Source organism: Pieris rapae, chromosome 17 (assembly GCF_905147795.1).
Source record: "Pieris rapae chromosome 17, ilPieRapa1.1, whole genome shotgun sequence".
Taxonomy (NCBI): domain Eukaryota; kingdom Metazoa; phylum Arthropoda; class Insecta; order Lepidoptera; family Pieridae; genus Pieris; species Pieris rapae.
Genome location: NC_059525.1, coordinates 1,724,868 through 1,739,462, shown reverse-complemented (window position 1 = coordinate 1,739,462; position 14,595 = coordinate 1,724,868). Strand labels below are relative to the sequence as shown.

General features: G+C 31.6%; 1 protein-coding gene and 1 non-coding gene across 6 annotated transcripts in view; one reads left to right on the top strand and one right to left on the bottom strand.

Annotated features, from left to right (window-relative positions):
- Positions 1 to 2,265: 2,265 nt before the first annotated feature.
- Positions 2,266 to 2,338, top strand: Trnav-aac. Its single transcript has one exon. It is a non-coding gene; the product is annotated as a tRNA-Val (tRNA).
- A 3,943-nt stretch (positions 2,339 to 6,281) lies between these two features.
- The window catches only part of LOC111000563 (nephrin), a 134,074-nt gene continuing 125,760 nt past the window's right edge, over positions 6,282 to 14,595 (bottom strand). For 3 of the 5 annotated variants that reach the window (XM_022270046.2, XM_022270047.2, XM_045631906.1), the window contains exons 14-17: positions 13,186 to 13,311; positions 11,171 to 11,263; positions 8,711 to 8,844; positions 6,283 to 7,395 (exon numbers count right to left, since the gene is read on the bottom strand). In XM_022270046.2, coding sequence (XP_022125738.2) covers positions 7,300 to 7,395; positions 8,711 to 8,844; positions 11,171 to 11,263; positions 13,186 to 13,311 — 449 coding nt within the window. In that variant the 3' untranslated portion in view covers positions 6,283 to 7,299. Of the gene's footprint in view, positions 7,396 to 8,706; positions 8,845 to 11,170; positions 11,264 to 13,185; positions 13,312 to 14,595 lie in introns of all 5 variants that reach the window. The other 2 variants (XM_045631908.1, XM_045631907.1) reach the window with 2 other exon arrangements.

The following is a 14,595-nucleotide window of genomic DNA, read 5'->3' as shown; positions in this document are numbered from 1 at the left end:
AGCAAAATTTGCAAATACATTCGCGACCACAGAAGTCATTAATATAACTACATTTTAATAGACTACTATGCCTGATATTTGTCGACTTGACATATCAATCTCGCTCACCACGTTAGCTGTGACTCGAAACGTCAGTAGATATGTGTTATTCCAATTAATAGTTTAAAAATATATCGTTTATTTACATAATAAATATTTATCAATTATTAGATAAGTCACTAGTCAATGGACTGTGAAATGTGCATTAAAATATATACATAATAAGTGATAGGTTTTTGAGGAATAGTAAATGCTATTAGCACAAGGAGGTAATTGAAGGAGTCTTCGCTACTTTAAGAAAAAGCGAGAAGTAAAAAATGAGCAAATCTGATTTATTGTATATAACACTAGCTGATCCGGCTTACTTTGTTCCGCCTAACATTGTAATAATATCATGTTAACTTCACTAAGAGCAGTGTTGGCCTAGTGGCTTCAGCGTGCGACTCTCATACTGAGGTCGTAGGTTCGATCCCCGACTGTGCTCCAATGGACTTTCTTTCTATGTGCACATAACATTTGCTCGAACGATGAAGGAAAACATCGTGAGGAAACCGACATGTCTTAGACTCAAAAAGTCGACGACGTGTCACTGGAGGCTGATCACCTACTTGCCTATTGGATTTAAAAAATGATCATGAAACAGATTTAGAAATCTGTGGCCAAGACCTAAAGAGGTTATAGTGCCAGTGACTATTATTCTTAAGCTTTAGTTAAACTTAATTTATGATTATATTATTTTCAATTAATACATACATTGTATTGCTCACCAACCTATTACATACCATATTACATACCACTACCATCAAGAAGAATGGCAGTTTTACATATTAAGCCTCTTCTCTCTAGCGCCAATATTGCCATACTGCATCGTAAAGCAATTCTTGATATACAACATTTTTTCATGAGGTAACACCCATCTTGTAATATAAGTTGTGTAACTAACACAGATTTTTCACAGATTCACACTTGTACTATTATTCATGAACATTTGGTGTATCGCGCACCTTTAGTTATGAAAATTTGGGACAACTGCGTCAGCCGTGTTAGAGGTTAACCAATGTGCAAATGAAATCTGAACAGGAACTAAACCTCGAAAAAATAAAATTATTTAGCTTTTTTTACTGGAAACATTGTACTATCACTAAAACATACACAATTTAATTTTAATAGGTACATTTTACTGTATTAAAATTAAAACTAGCTACATAAATATATAAGATCAATATAAACGAGTACTAATCAAGTTTATATTATACGATGCGAAACTGTAGTAAAAATGTGACATACAATTTCCGGACACATCTCAGAAACGTAAATTATATTTAAATAAATATTTCGTGTAATACGCCAGATTTCGATAAATGTTTTATTCCAAATTCATTGACAGGCTTCTAAAGTTTCATTTTTTAACCAACTAAATCCCAAAATGATCTTAGAAAATTCATTTTCCTAGAAAACGCTATATCTTTGATTATGCATAAGGACATATTGTTAACTCACAAATAAATCCAAGAGGAATAATTACTATAGTAGGAAAAATTTAAATATGGAACGAATACGCAAAAAGGTTACACATCTGTCTAATATATCAAGGAAATTACATTTTGATTGATGGGTCCCCCCATTGATAGAGTCAATGGTTGCGAGATAAATAGCAGTTTGATCCAACCGATGAATGGATAACAAATGACCACGTGACGTCACCGTGTAGAACCTGTGTCACCACACAATGCCTTTTATCGAGATATTTTCGGAGGGAAAGAATTTTTTTCTATAGATTTGGGCTTCTACATTATATATTGTTATATAATTCAATTATTGAATACATTACATTTATTTTTGGAGAAAAATATATATATTAGCAATAATGGAGATATCGTAACTAAGTTACATTTTACTTTTAACTTATAATCACTTAGTAATGATGTTAAGTTTTTGATTCGTTATAAAATACGATACCGTACTAACCTCACTATAGAAATTTATTTATTTATTTATTTATTTTATTTATTTATTTCCAGTAAATTTTCCTATCTTAACAAATTGTAATAACAAATGTATATAACAAATTGTAAGAGAATATTACATTTTTATTTATACAGAGAACTTTACTCCAACTAAACTTATTACAATATGTAATGCCCTTGGCACTTTAATGATACACAAATTACTTTCACTTATAATACAAGTTTTCTTCTGAGCTTTAAATTAAAAACTGTTCATATAGTTTCCGTGGTGTAGCGGTTATCACATCTGCCTAACACGCAGAAGGCCCCCGGTTCGATCCCGGGCGGAAACATTTTTTTTTATATCGGCCTTATACTTAATTCAAAACAATTTTAATTCTCTATATTTTAGAAATTTTAAACATTTAAGTTCTTTACATATTTTCTACTTTCCAGGAATTTCTTTAATATATATTTTTTTATTTTAGCACCAATTCAAGTAATAAAGGTCTTCACGTGTCAAGTAGAGGTTTCATTTTTAATTCAACGAGAATTGTGCCTCGTGACGAGGGTTAGGATCTCATAAAATCTGTGAATGTGCTTTTTATGTCTGATAATTTAATTAGTCATATTCTAAGTATAAATGGAAAGTAATCTGTAGTCTAGCCTTGTGTATTATACAACGTGACTCCACAATAACCAGTTAGTAACACTGCATTTGGTAGCCTCAAGTTAATTTAATAAATTTTCATCATCAAAAATTATGAGGGCGACGTAATTAATCAGGAGCGTTATTAATTAATGGAATTAATAAATCATTGCATTTTTCGAATCACCGATGCACACGGCGTCCCGTCAATTGCACGTTGAAAATCAGTCTGCATTAATTTAATTATCGATGTGGCGAAAACATATGAACTGAACTTTTTAATTATGAGAAAAGTTGCATAGATAAATGTGTATTCAAGTGGAAGACAAATGCAAGTATAATATTACTAACGCTTTGAAGTATCTATCTCCTATTGATTTACGTATTTACAATTTTCTTAACCTTAGTAATAATAGTTTGCTTTCTTTGGCTGGCGGCATTTCCTCGCTGTATTGCGATACTTACTACTATCTACCAGGCGTCAATTAAACTCATTAATTAGCATCCGTGCACTTGTATCCCACGGCCCAAGAATCTCTACTCCAAAGAGAACAAAATCAAAGTTGGAGGAAATACTTATATTTGAGTCATTTATTATTTCATTGTCTTGATGCATAGATGTATGCGTAGTATGGTTTTTGATAAGAACGAGTTTATTTAGCTCCGTAAGTAAAAAATTTCTGCATATTGCTGCATTGCATTGCTGATTTCTTTGATAATATTTCAACCTCGTGGTCACCAACGTTTATTTAGCATTGGTATGCTCTTGTAAGGTACTTATTATTGTATTGAAACGAAGCTCAGGATACGTCTATTTACTATGAGTGTTGGTACAATACTGATTTAAATTAAAACATTAATATGTATTAGTCATGACACACAAACAAGTAAATAAGCCTTTTGTGATCACAATTGTAAATTTTGGGACTCAGACAATGAATTCGGAATCGAGCCGGTTACTAGTGAAACACAAACCAAAAAATATAAATATCGGTAGTTGATAGTTGTTACAAATGAGCAACTTTTTCGAGCACTAGTCAGTGTCCACTATAATAATGCTTTAATCATCACTACATAGTATAAAACAAAGTCGCTTTCTCTGTCCCTATATCCCTTTGTATGCTTAAATCTTTGAAACTACGCAACGGATTTTGATGCGTTTTTTTAAGAGATAGATTCAAGAGGAAGGTTTATATGTAAAATAAGATCCATTAAATAGTGGAGAAGTACTGTTATTTTTGAGGTTTCTAATGTGATGTCGTAAATAATTACATTTATTCCGCTTACATTGCAAACGCAGGCTGAACCCTACGAGTTTGATCAAAATAATATACTAAGTATTGTACACATTGAAAAGGTCTACAGAAAAGTCCGTGATGGTATATGTCTATATGGTATATGTCGCGTATATTATCGGTGCTTTCCAGCAACGGAAATAATAATACATAATATAAACCTGCTTTTCATCAGCATTGCACCCGTGCGAAGCTGGGGCGGGTGTAGTATAAAAATGATAGAAATTTTAAGAAGATATTTCTTACCTAAATTGTAAAATGATATACCCACTTTAATTATTATTAAAAATAATTAAATTATTGATATATGATATGATATAACTGTATCTCGTGTTTTACTTCTGATGTCTGGGCCTATTCCGATATATCATATATAAAAACATCTCAGTCACCTAATCTATTGTATTTATTTAATGACACTAGCTTCTTTTAGAAGCCACGAAATATCACCCATATTATGCATTTTATTTAAAATAGGATTGCTTTTTATCGAGCAATCATTTTACATATACCCTGCAAAGATAATCAATTGTTATTATTAAAAATAACGTGCTCTTTAGTGTTTATCATTTAACGTTAGTTAACCATATAGTGTTTTATTTGATTCAAGGTTTTCAAAGCGCTGAATAAATAATGTATGAAATTATAGCTGTGCGTACACTTCAAAAACATTTTCCGCTGAGTAAATTGTGGTACCACTTGTCTATCGATTCCTATATTTTATTAAGGTATTCGAAGTCCCATGTTTGCGTCCATAGGGAAATAGCACTAAAATGTACCGTAATGTATGGAGTTGAATTTATGATATCGTTTGTTTGATCTAACAGGAGGCACACTAGCAGGTCACTTAAAGTGTTTACCGCCGCCCATGGACACTGGTACTGGTGCGATCTTATCCTGCAGGCTCCATAGTCGTAACGGTTAAATAAAAATGGCCTAAATACCTGGCAGCTGGTTTCATAAATTAGTGCTGCACATGGTGACGTTTCATCTGTTAATATTTTACCCCCATGCGCCTAAAGAAGTTTAAAGAAACTTGAGTATAAAACTTGAATATAAAACACAATTTTCTTTTAAGGCTGGGTCGTCAATATGGGCAACTATTTTTTATTAGCCTTTATAAATTAGCGTGTTCTGAGGAATTTTACAGTACATTGTAAAACTCCTCAGAGATCTAATACATAAAATTCTCGTCACGGTGTTTGTAATTTAATTCCTCTGAAACGGCCCAACAAATTTTCGTGAATTTAGTGTGCACATCAGTTAGGTCTGCGAATCAGACATCAATTTTTATCAAATTATGGTCCAGCCCTTACTTTTTTCATTATTTTTTGATGATTCAGCATATAAAAATAAACACAACGCACGGCATCCAGTGTTTCTATATAAAATGATCAAAACGCAACTATTATTGTTAAAGGCGCGCGGGCGACGTTCCGCCTACCCAACTAACCATTTTAGAAAGCCTATACTATGAGGTATATAGATATTTCATACCAGTGAAGGCTATATGTTACCGGAAAACAAATAGTTGCTGTTGTATCCCATACAGGTACTTATATATACTCAGCTATACTCAGCTTTCTGTGTTTGTTTAACTGTAAATTTATAGAGTCAACGAAGTGTTCAGCCGTCTGTATCTTCCATATCAAAACAAATACAGTTTTGCTAAGAATCGTCCGCAAGCAATACTAACGCCCAAACCTATCTCAATCCATTTTTAGCCATCTGAGATAGACATCATAATCCGAATAATGATAAAAGTGTGCCTATAACCAATAGACGGATAGATAGCCATCTGTCGATACAAGCTATCTTTGGTAGGTCCACCTTTGTATGAAAATGACAGTTCAACTGTGCCAATATCGTATCTTTAGATTTTTATTTTACACCAGTTTTTAAAATAATTAAAATGCTGTTTGATATATTTTAAACATAGACATATTTTCATATTATTTGTTCGATTTTATTTACTTTATTTGCTTTATATTGATTATCTAATATGAGTTTAAAGAGTGAAAAGTATGCATTATATCCGTCGCCAAAAATAGATTGTCTTTGTATGGTTTGGTTATTGGAATGCAGATAGGTGATCGATCGACTGTCACGCTCTGAATTCAGATTGTTTTTAATCTGAGATTGTGGATAAATTATTGGGTTCCTCCAAATAATATTAATACAGTAACGATTTTATTTTGTTAATATACCTATTACTTGGGGTATTTTTTTTAAATATTGGTGTAGAAATAAAAATACATTTATATTTTATTTGCTTTATTGAATCACAAGTAATAAAAAACGCTGTCGTTTCATTACATTACTTTTTACATTTAAAAATAATGCTGTAAAAAGAAAATTTTAACTTAAGTATAGGTTTACGTTTATAAAATAGATAAAGATAAGATAGTATAACTAAAAAAATACTCTTTACTGGATGTAATTATCCTAATTTCGCGAATATTTAGAATGTATTTATTGTAAATAACAATATTGCGTGCTATAAATATCTAAATCATTAGCAATTTTAAACAAGGATTTAACAAATAAAGTATATCTTCTGAATGATATTCAAATTCATAATTTATAACTAAAAACTTTTTTATTATAGCGAAATGAATTAAGTTGATTGTAGTCTTCTACACGTCCCATCTTAAAAGTAATAAATCTTTAATTAACTAACTAATATAGTACATTTTTACATTAGACAATTGACTATCTTTTGCCCTACCGAATTATAAGTGAATTATAAATTTTAATTACTTATATCTCTTTGGTATGTCTTTAAATTTAAAAAAAATTAAATAAATTTACAAGAAATTAATTAATTTTTCAAACAGTATTCGTGTATTTCAATTACAATAAATTGTAAATAATGCATAGATAAGTATTCTCTTTTAAAATGTGTAAAAGAAAATTATAATTTAAAAGTTTTTGTTTACCCAATAATAAATAATAATTATTACTAATGAGTTAATTATCGGCTAACAGCCATCATAATATATGTTCTTTATTTACACGTTACTTAAATTTACAAAATTTAGGACATAATTTTTATTATGATACTTAGTTTATGCCTAACTATTATAGTTAACTAGCAGAAGCCATCGGAGGATTTTAGCTATGTAGTTCCTTATTGTCAACAACATGAAATCATTGATGATTTTATGAGAATTTTACGCAAATCTATTTCAGAAAAATTACCAGTTTTATCCTTGAAATTTTTTATAAACGATAGATATTGCATTTTAAATGCAACAATACTAAACTTATTCAGAATTCGACCACTGCGATGTTAGCTATCAATCAATAGATGTCCACTATCATGAAGTTAGGTGTTTAAGGCAAATCCGAGGCTTGTCTATGTAGTTCGTTATACACAGCTTTCCTGATGTGCTGCTAGGAGTGGCGTTCTCGTAGTTACTACTTCTCTGTGGGATCGGACACCACCATTACTGCTTCGGTCATTCTGTAATAAAAGAAAATGCGGATTTTTTACATATAGAAATAGAAGTAATGTATGTATTGCTTGTATACAAAATATAAAACAATACGCTTTTCAGACTAAATTGTTCCTGACTTAATTCTTTTAAGATTTGCCATAACGCAAGAAACTAGTGCATAAGTGTATTCAATGATACACTATAATCCATAACTCTAATAGCAGGTGTCGGCCCCGATAGACACGCGAGATTAGGCATTTAGTTTGGGTACCTGCTAGTTTCTAAGCTCTATGATAGAATTTATCGCGGGTTTTGAGTGCGGCGACCGAGTTAAGAAATTTCGTAACGAAAATAAACCTAACACACGATGGTAACGTAATATAAGTGCGGATAATACGCGTTAGAGCGGGACAGAACGAACACTGCGTATTCACATTTACCTTCCAACAAAAGTGAAGGAAGAATAATCTTGAATTATAACCTAAGAAAAAAAAAATATAATTGCATAAGTTGATAAAAAATGCTATGTTATATATTTCGTTTTATTATTCCTGAATACATAACAATGATTATACTAGTAATATAGTTCGTCCCAAGACCTCAAAATCAAGCTGCGTTAGTTAAAAGTGGTCAAAAGTTTAACATTCAGTCAAAATCCGTATACTAATAAACGTAATTGAAATGAATCACAGAAATAAAATTTTACATTTATATTATAACACTAAATACCCTAACTATATTTACTCACAATAACGAACAGTACAAGTGTATAATTTTAATTGGAAACCTCTCAGGACGGTCAAATTAAGAAAAATATTCATTTCCTTTAATTATACTTTAAGCGATTTTAATGAGAGTATCGATACAATCACTCTTCATTACACTGTGTATTTTAAAATTGGAACGCTGTAAGAATTTCGAATAAAATATATTAATATTTGTAAACTGTGCTCAATCATTATAAAAATTATTCGACCGTCCATAGAGTGCGTCCGTTTCGCCCACTGCGCACATTTATCACGTTTGACAATTTGCAATTTAAATACAATCTTTCGTGTTCATTATCTTTGTGTAATTTACATTAAAATTGCTCTGGGAAATTAAGCGACTCATTTGCCGTTTCTCGATGATAATATTTTTACCCGTTTTTTAACCAGTCTATCACAATAAACGCAACTAACTGTTAACCCAACAGTCGGGCGATTATTGACCCTGAGTTAGTGGATTTTATAGCAAAACGATTTTTAATTGATAATATATTTTTACCTTAAAAAATTATCATAATAATATTTAACGATTTAGTTTTTTTCTTAAATTATACATCAATAAGTACTTACAAACCTGTAATTCATTTTTCTGCGCAGGCGGCGTATTGGGCGACTGCATACGCGCGACACTGTTATTGCTCGAAGAATTTTTCACTTCCGCTTTTGATACCACCTCGGAATACTCTGGTGGCTTAGGGCAGTCTGTATCTAACAAAATTTTATACTATATTATTTATTTTTCTATGTTATAACATAGAAAAATTAATATAAACATATTAACATATATAAACAAAATAATGAGGGATGGGCCTCAGATTTCTGTATTTGTTTCTTGATCAATTGTTAATCTTATAGTGTGTGGTCAGCCTTCTGTGCCCAAGCCTAGCCTCACCCCCCGGAAATACCCGCATTGGAAATTTAATAATCTAAACTCAACTCAACTTTGCGTGACTCAGTGAGTTATATTCTGAGGTCTATTTGGTCTAGTTTTGAATGCAGTTAAAAAAATTGTTTTAAAATTATAAATATATTTATAAATAATGATTTTGATAAATTGTGTCAACAACAATCAGACAATAATCTTTCTTCTGATTATACTGGATAATTGTTTTTTTAAGACTTGATTTAGGACGATTGGTTCAACAACTTTCAATAAAGATTAAGTTTCACTCACAAAGTTTCGGAGATATCAAAACAATAGAAACCAATACTGAATACTGGTTTTAAGTTCGTGGAATATAAATTGGTCAATTTCAGTCTAATTTAGAAACCATTAGAATCTTTGTCTGTTCTATTAAGACGATAAATCTTCTATTACCATTGCCTCGTTGCAATCGATTTAAATAGGAAAGACATGAAAAATGTAGTGTTTATTTTTTTCAATATAGGTTACATTGTAGCTACACGATTAGGCATATCTGTGGTCGAGAAGCTAGACAGCAAAAAGGGACTTTATTTGGTTAAACTTAGGTCTGGTGGACGTGGCGTCTGCAGCCTTTGTATCTACTACACCGGAAATATCCTCATGATATTTATGGGCGATTCCTAAATCACTGGTCGGTGGGACCCGCGTTACCTCTTGCACAATACAAATTCGGTAATTCTATGGCAAAAAAAATCCAGATCTGTGCAATATCCCGTTATACCATCATACCAGTTTTGTATCGCACCTGGCTTTTGAAGTTTATAATATAATGATTGTTTCTTGTCATAAAATGTGCTGTTTATTTGGATAATATTGTCTATATAAATAGTTATTATTGAAAATAAAAACTAAATATTGAAACTAAAACCAATATTTTCAACTATTGAATGTATTTTTCTCGATTACTCCATACTCTCAAACATTATTCTAAAAAATAAGGTCACTGAATATTTAAGAGATTGTTAATAAATGGATGATTCAAGATCTATTGGAATTGATCATTGAAATCTTCAAACAGGAATGTTATATTAATTGGTAGATATTTTATTCTTATATTGTCTGTTTTTTATATACAATACAATTTAAAGCTTTTATTTTCCTGTTGCGTTAAAAGGTAATCCCTTTCACTTTAAAACAGGTCCGCAGATAAATACATTTTATAAACGCACCTTTTATTTTAAGTTAAATGGTATTAAAAATTACTAAGATTAAGCCTTTAATATCGAGTAGAGAAAATGTAATCTGAAATCAAGCAGTGTTAATCTACTTATGGATAAAATAAAATATTGCAAATAATATTTAAGACGATTTTTTTCTATTTATCAACACACATTTTAGATTTTTATGTCTCAATTTTAGAGACATTTAATATATTTTTTCATACCGTATATATTGTTTATACAAAGTGAAAAAATATTTAATTTATTACGTCTAAAACGTTATTACAGGGATAATGTTAATAAATCCTCTTACTGAGTGAGGGATGAAAAATATTCCCCTAATTAAAGATCGCTACTAATGAACTGCTACAAAATAGCCTCAGATAAAGTAGGGACATATTATGTGGGTCCATTCCGTCTAATGACATGATCCTATCATGAAAAGGTTCATGCGATAGAAATGTCAAAGATATATTTAACCTAGATTATCTTTGTGTTTTCAGAAGATGTTTTAATAGTTCGGACTTAGTGACTTAAGCATGGCAGTCAAAACCCTTTGATCCTACATTCGAATGGATGTTGGCCTAGTGGCTTCAGCGTGCGACTCTCATACCTGAGGTCGTAGGTTCGATCCCCGGCTGTGCACCAATGGAGTTTCTTTCTATGTAATTTAACATTTGCTTGCATGTCTTAGACCCAAAAAGTCGACGTGTGTCAGGCACTGGAAGCTGATCACCTACTTGGATATTAGATTTAAAATATGATCATGAAACAGGTTCAGAAATCTGAGGCCAAGACCTAAAGAGATTGTAGCGCCACTGATTTTTTTTTGTTTCGTTCTATGTGTGGATTTAACACTGGCCGTACGGAACAATTACGAGGTCATTATAGGGTTGTAGTGCCATCTTATCTTTATATTAATTCAAGCTCTATTTGCATTTCAAAATACCTTTGCTAAGTGGTATTAAATCTGGGTTGCAGTCATCTGGTGAGGTCCTCTTTTGAAGCTGCGTTTTTTGATTCTTGGATGATTGCATTGTAACTGTAAATATAATTATTTAGAATTATTTGTAGCCTTGAAGTAAATTGTATAAGCCTCTATCTTAGGGACCTAAGGTAGTTCATTTTAGAAGGAATAATAAGTTTATTTTTTGCTTACCAAACTAATGTTATTATTCAATACCAGAACATGGATTATAATGTAATCTGATCAAGAAACGTAATGATTTCGTGTGAGAAACTAGACTAATTAAATACGTTACTTGATAATTGTCAGTAAAATAAGTCATTATTAGTAATATTAAGCGTACCCGCAGACTACAGACTTTTAATCGGCCGATAGTTTAGTCGAGTTGGCCTGTTCGTGCGCACACTGTACCAACAAAACAGTTGGGTTAGACCCGAGTGCGCAGACTAGAGTTACTAGAGTTACTAGAGTTGGTGAAGAGACCAGTCGAAAAAAAATTATTATAATTGCCTTATACTCGATACAAATGAGGAAAAAAAAGAAGCGGAATCGAGAGTATTGGGTACATCCCATCTACAATAACAGATTATTGTAAGGGAAGTTATAAACAATTCATTCTAAATTACTAGACTTCCCGGAAAAGTTTTCCTCCCTTTATCGAATGAGCATAACCAGTTTCAATGAACTCGTTAAATTAATTGGACCTTAAATATCAAAGCAGTCGAGTCGGCCGATGAAACAATCGGCAAGTATGCGGGCGGGGAAGAGCGCCATACTGATCAAGCGGTCGGGCGACAGTTCGCCGATGGTTTAGTTTGAAGGCAGTCGTGAAGCCCATCAAACTTTTTTATCGGCCGATACTGAATCACTGTAATGTGCGCATCTGCATACATATTCATACTGATTAAGAAGCCGACCGCTGATCGAACTATCGGCCGATAAAAAGTCTGTAGTCTGCGGGGACTCTAAAAGTTTTGCCGCACGTTCTAACGCCGTAGAAGAAATACGTCGTAGCATGTTTGTAGCCCTCGTGCTCTTTATTTAATCAGCCTTACAACCATGTTTTCCTAAAAGCTCCTCTTTGTCTTTTTGTCACAGTGTAAACCCAATTTGACTAAATTAGATGATTAAGTACATCACACATTTAATTTTATATACATTTCTCAGATAATAATTCAACCTATTTAATATTGTAAATTAACTAAAACAATTTCAGTATTTAGTACAGAATTATTTTAAACAAATTAGTGTGTATTCAAATCACGAACGCGACTACAAGCTGCATTTAGAGTAAAATTGATGACACTACTGCTTTGAACCCTTGTCACGTTATCAAAACATATTTACGTTGAATTATATGTAAAGCAACGTTTAATTTTGTTGTTGCGAAATTGATTTGATTATTTTGATACCAGATTGTTTTAGAGAAGTGCTTATTGAGGCGTTTAATTTTTTAAATATGATGCAGTGATTTTAATCTCGGTTAATTTACCAAAGAAGACGATATTCATATAATCATATAATATTAATAATAAATTATCTTTATTTCTCTCTCACATACATGGTTATTATGATTAAACTAAGATGATAACATTTGGAGACTGGGCTCTGTAACAGGAGACCTGAGTGACAGATAGCCAGTCTTTTCACCACCGGACCGGAACACGTACAATCAGATCATTGTTATAAGATACAATAGAACAAAATAAGTAAGTGCTAGAAGAAAACATTGCAAATGGAGTCGTAAAAATAAATTTGGTGTGTGTTTGTGTGATACAAATTTAAATAAATAGAGCTTGGTTTCTGTGGCTGGACCAATATATATCTATCTATCAAATCGTACGTTGTAGTCATAATCATTTGAAAATCACAAAAATATATTTGGTCTAGTTTGAACTGTACACATGTATTTCTATAACTGTATTTACTAATTTCTAATAGACTAAGGTAGGATTTTAAAAAACGTCTAATTTTTAATGAAAACGGTTTCAAATGACCTTCATAGTTACTGCTGTGGCGTAGTCTCGTTGCGATGAGGGCTAGGCACAGTATTATTGCAACAGTAAGTGCCGCTCCCAGAACTCCACCAACCGCCCAGTTCACTTCCCACGCTTCTTGAGCTTCTACAAAACATACAAAATACCAATAATGAAAATATTGATCTCGATTCAATCATTCAATTTACCAGAATTCTTAATATTCTATTATATTATATATAATTGTTTTGATTCGAAAATTAAAAATACTTTATCCTTGGTCTCCATTTCTATTCGTTGATAATTCTCATTAATAGGCAAGTTAATTGAAAATAAGGTTGAATAAGTCAGTTCAAGAAATTCACATATTGAGGTGAATGAGAAGATGTATAACCAGACTTTGATCTGGATCGAAGACAAGGGTTACCTCAAAAAAAGTTGTATATCAGAAAGTGCTTTAACATTAATTTTATTACATTAATGAAATCCTAAATTATGTTTAACTAAAGTTAACACGATATTGTTAGATTGTTAGGCGGAACAAATTTAGTCGGGCCAGCAAATATTTTAAATTTGTGATTATTAAGTTATTTTTCTTAATTTAATAAATAAAGAAATAAACATACATACTAACGCAATTTATTTATTTGATTATTCATGTTATTGTTGTATCTTGAAACAGATCATTGTTTTATCTATATCACCTAACTTATAATATTTAATTAAAATTTGCCTCAACTCTGATGGCTTAAAATTGTTTTCAGTTTTGACAAAATGCTGCTTTGAGCCGGAAATTAAAGAGATTCCGCGTTGAGTCGACCTTCTAAAATAATTTTAAAAGATTATTTTCGAAAATATTAATTAATTCTTGGATCACCAGATTTGAAGATAAGACGCAAAATTGATTTGCTAAAGTACAGGTAGCGTTATTCGAACTACCTACATGGATACACAACTTACTATAAATAAAAATAAATCAGTGGCGCTACAACCTCTTTAGGTCTTGGCCGCAGATTTCAGAGCAAATGTTAAATGCGCACAAATAAAAAAAGCCCATTGGTGTACAGCCGGGGATCGAACCTGTCGTAGGTTCGATCTCAGGTATGAGAGTCGCACGCTAAAGCCACAGGGCCAACACTGCTCTTACTATAAATGTTAATTGAAAAATCAAATCATGTACCATTTAAATATGTTGACCTTATTTTAATAGCGACCATTATAAAAGAAAACCAAAATAATAGTTGATATCAAACGATAAAACTTTGAAAATTATATTTTTATTGTATAAACAATATACCTATTTTTCTTAGTATGATGTTTTATACTTGTGTACGATATTTTTTTGTATGTTGGGTTAAAATCAAGGATTCAATCTAACCATCATTGGAAATACTAAGCTAACAAAATCGTAGTCTCAAAATTCAGTCACAT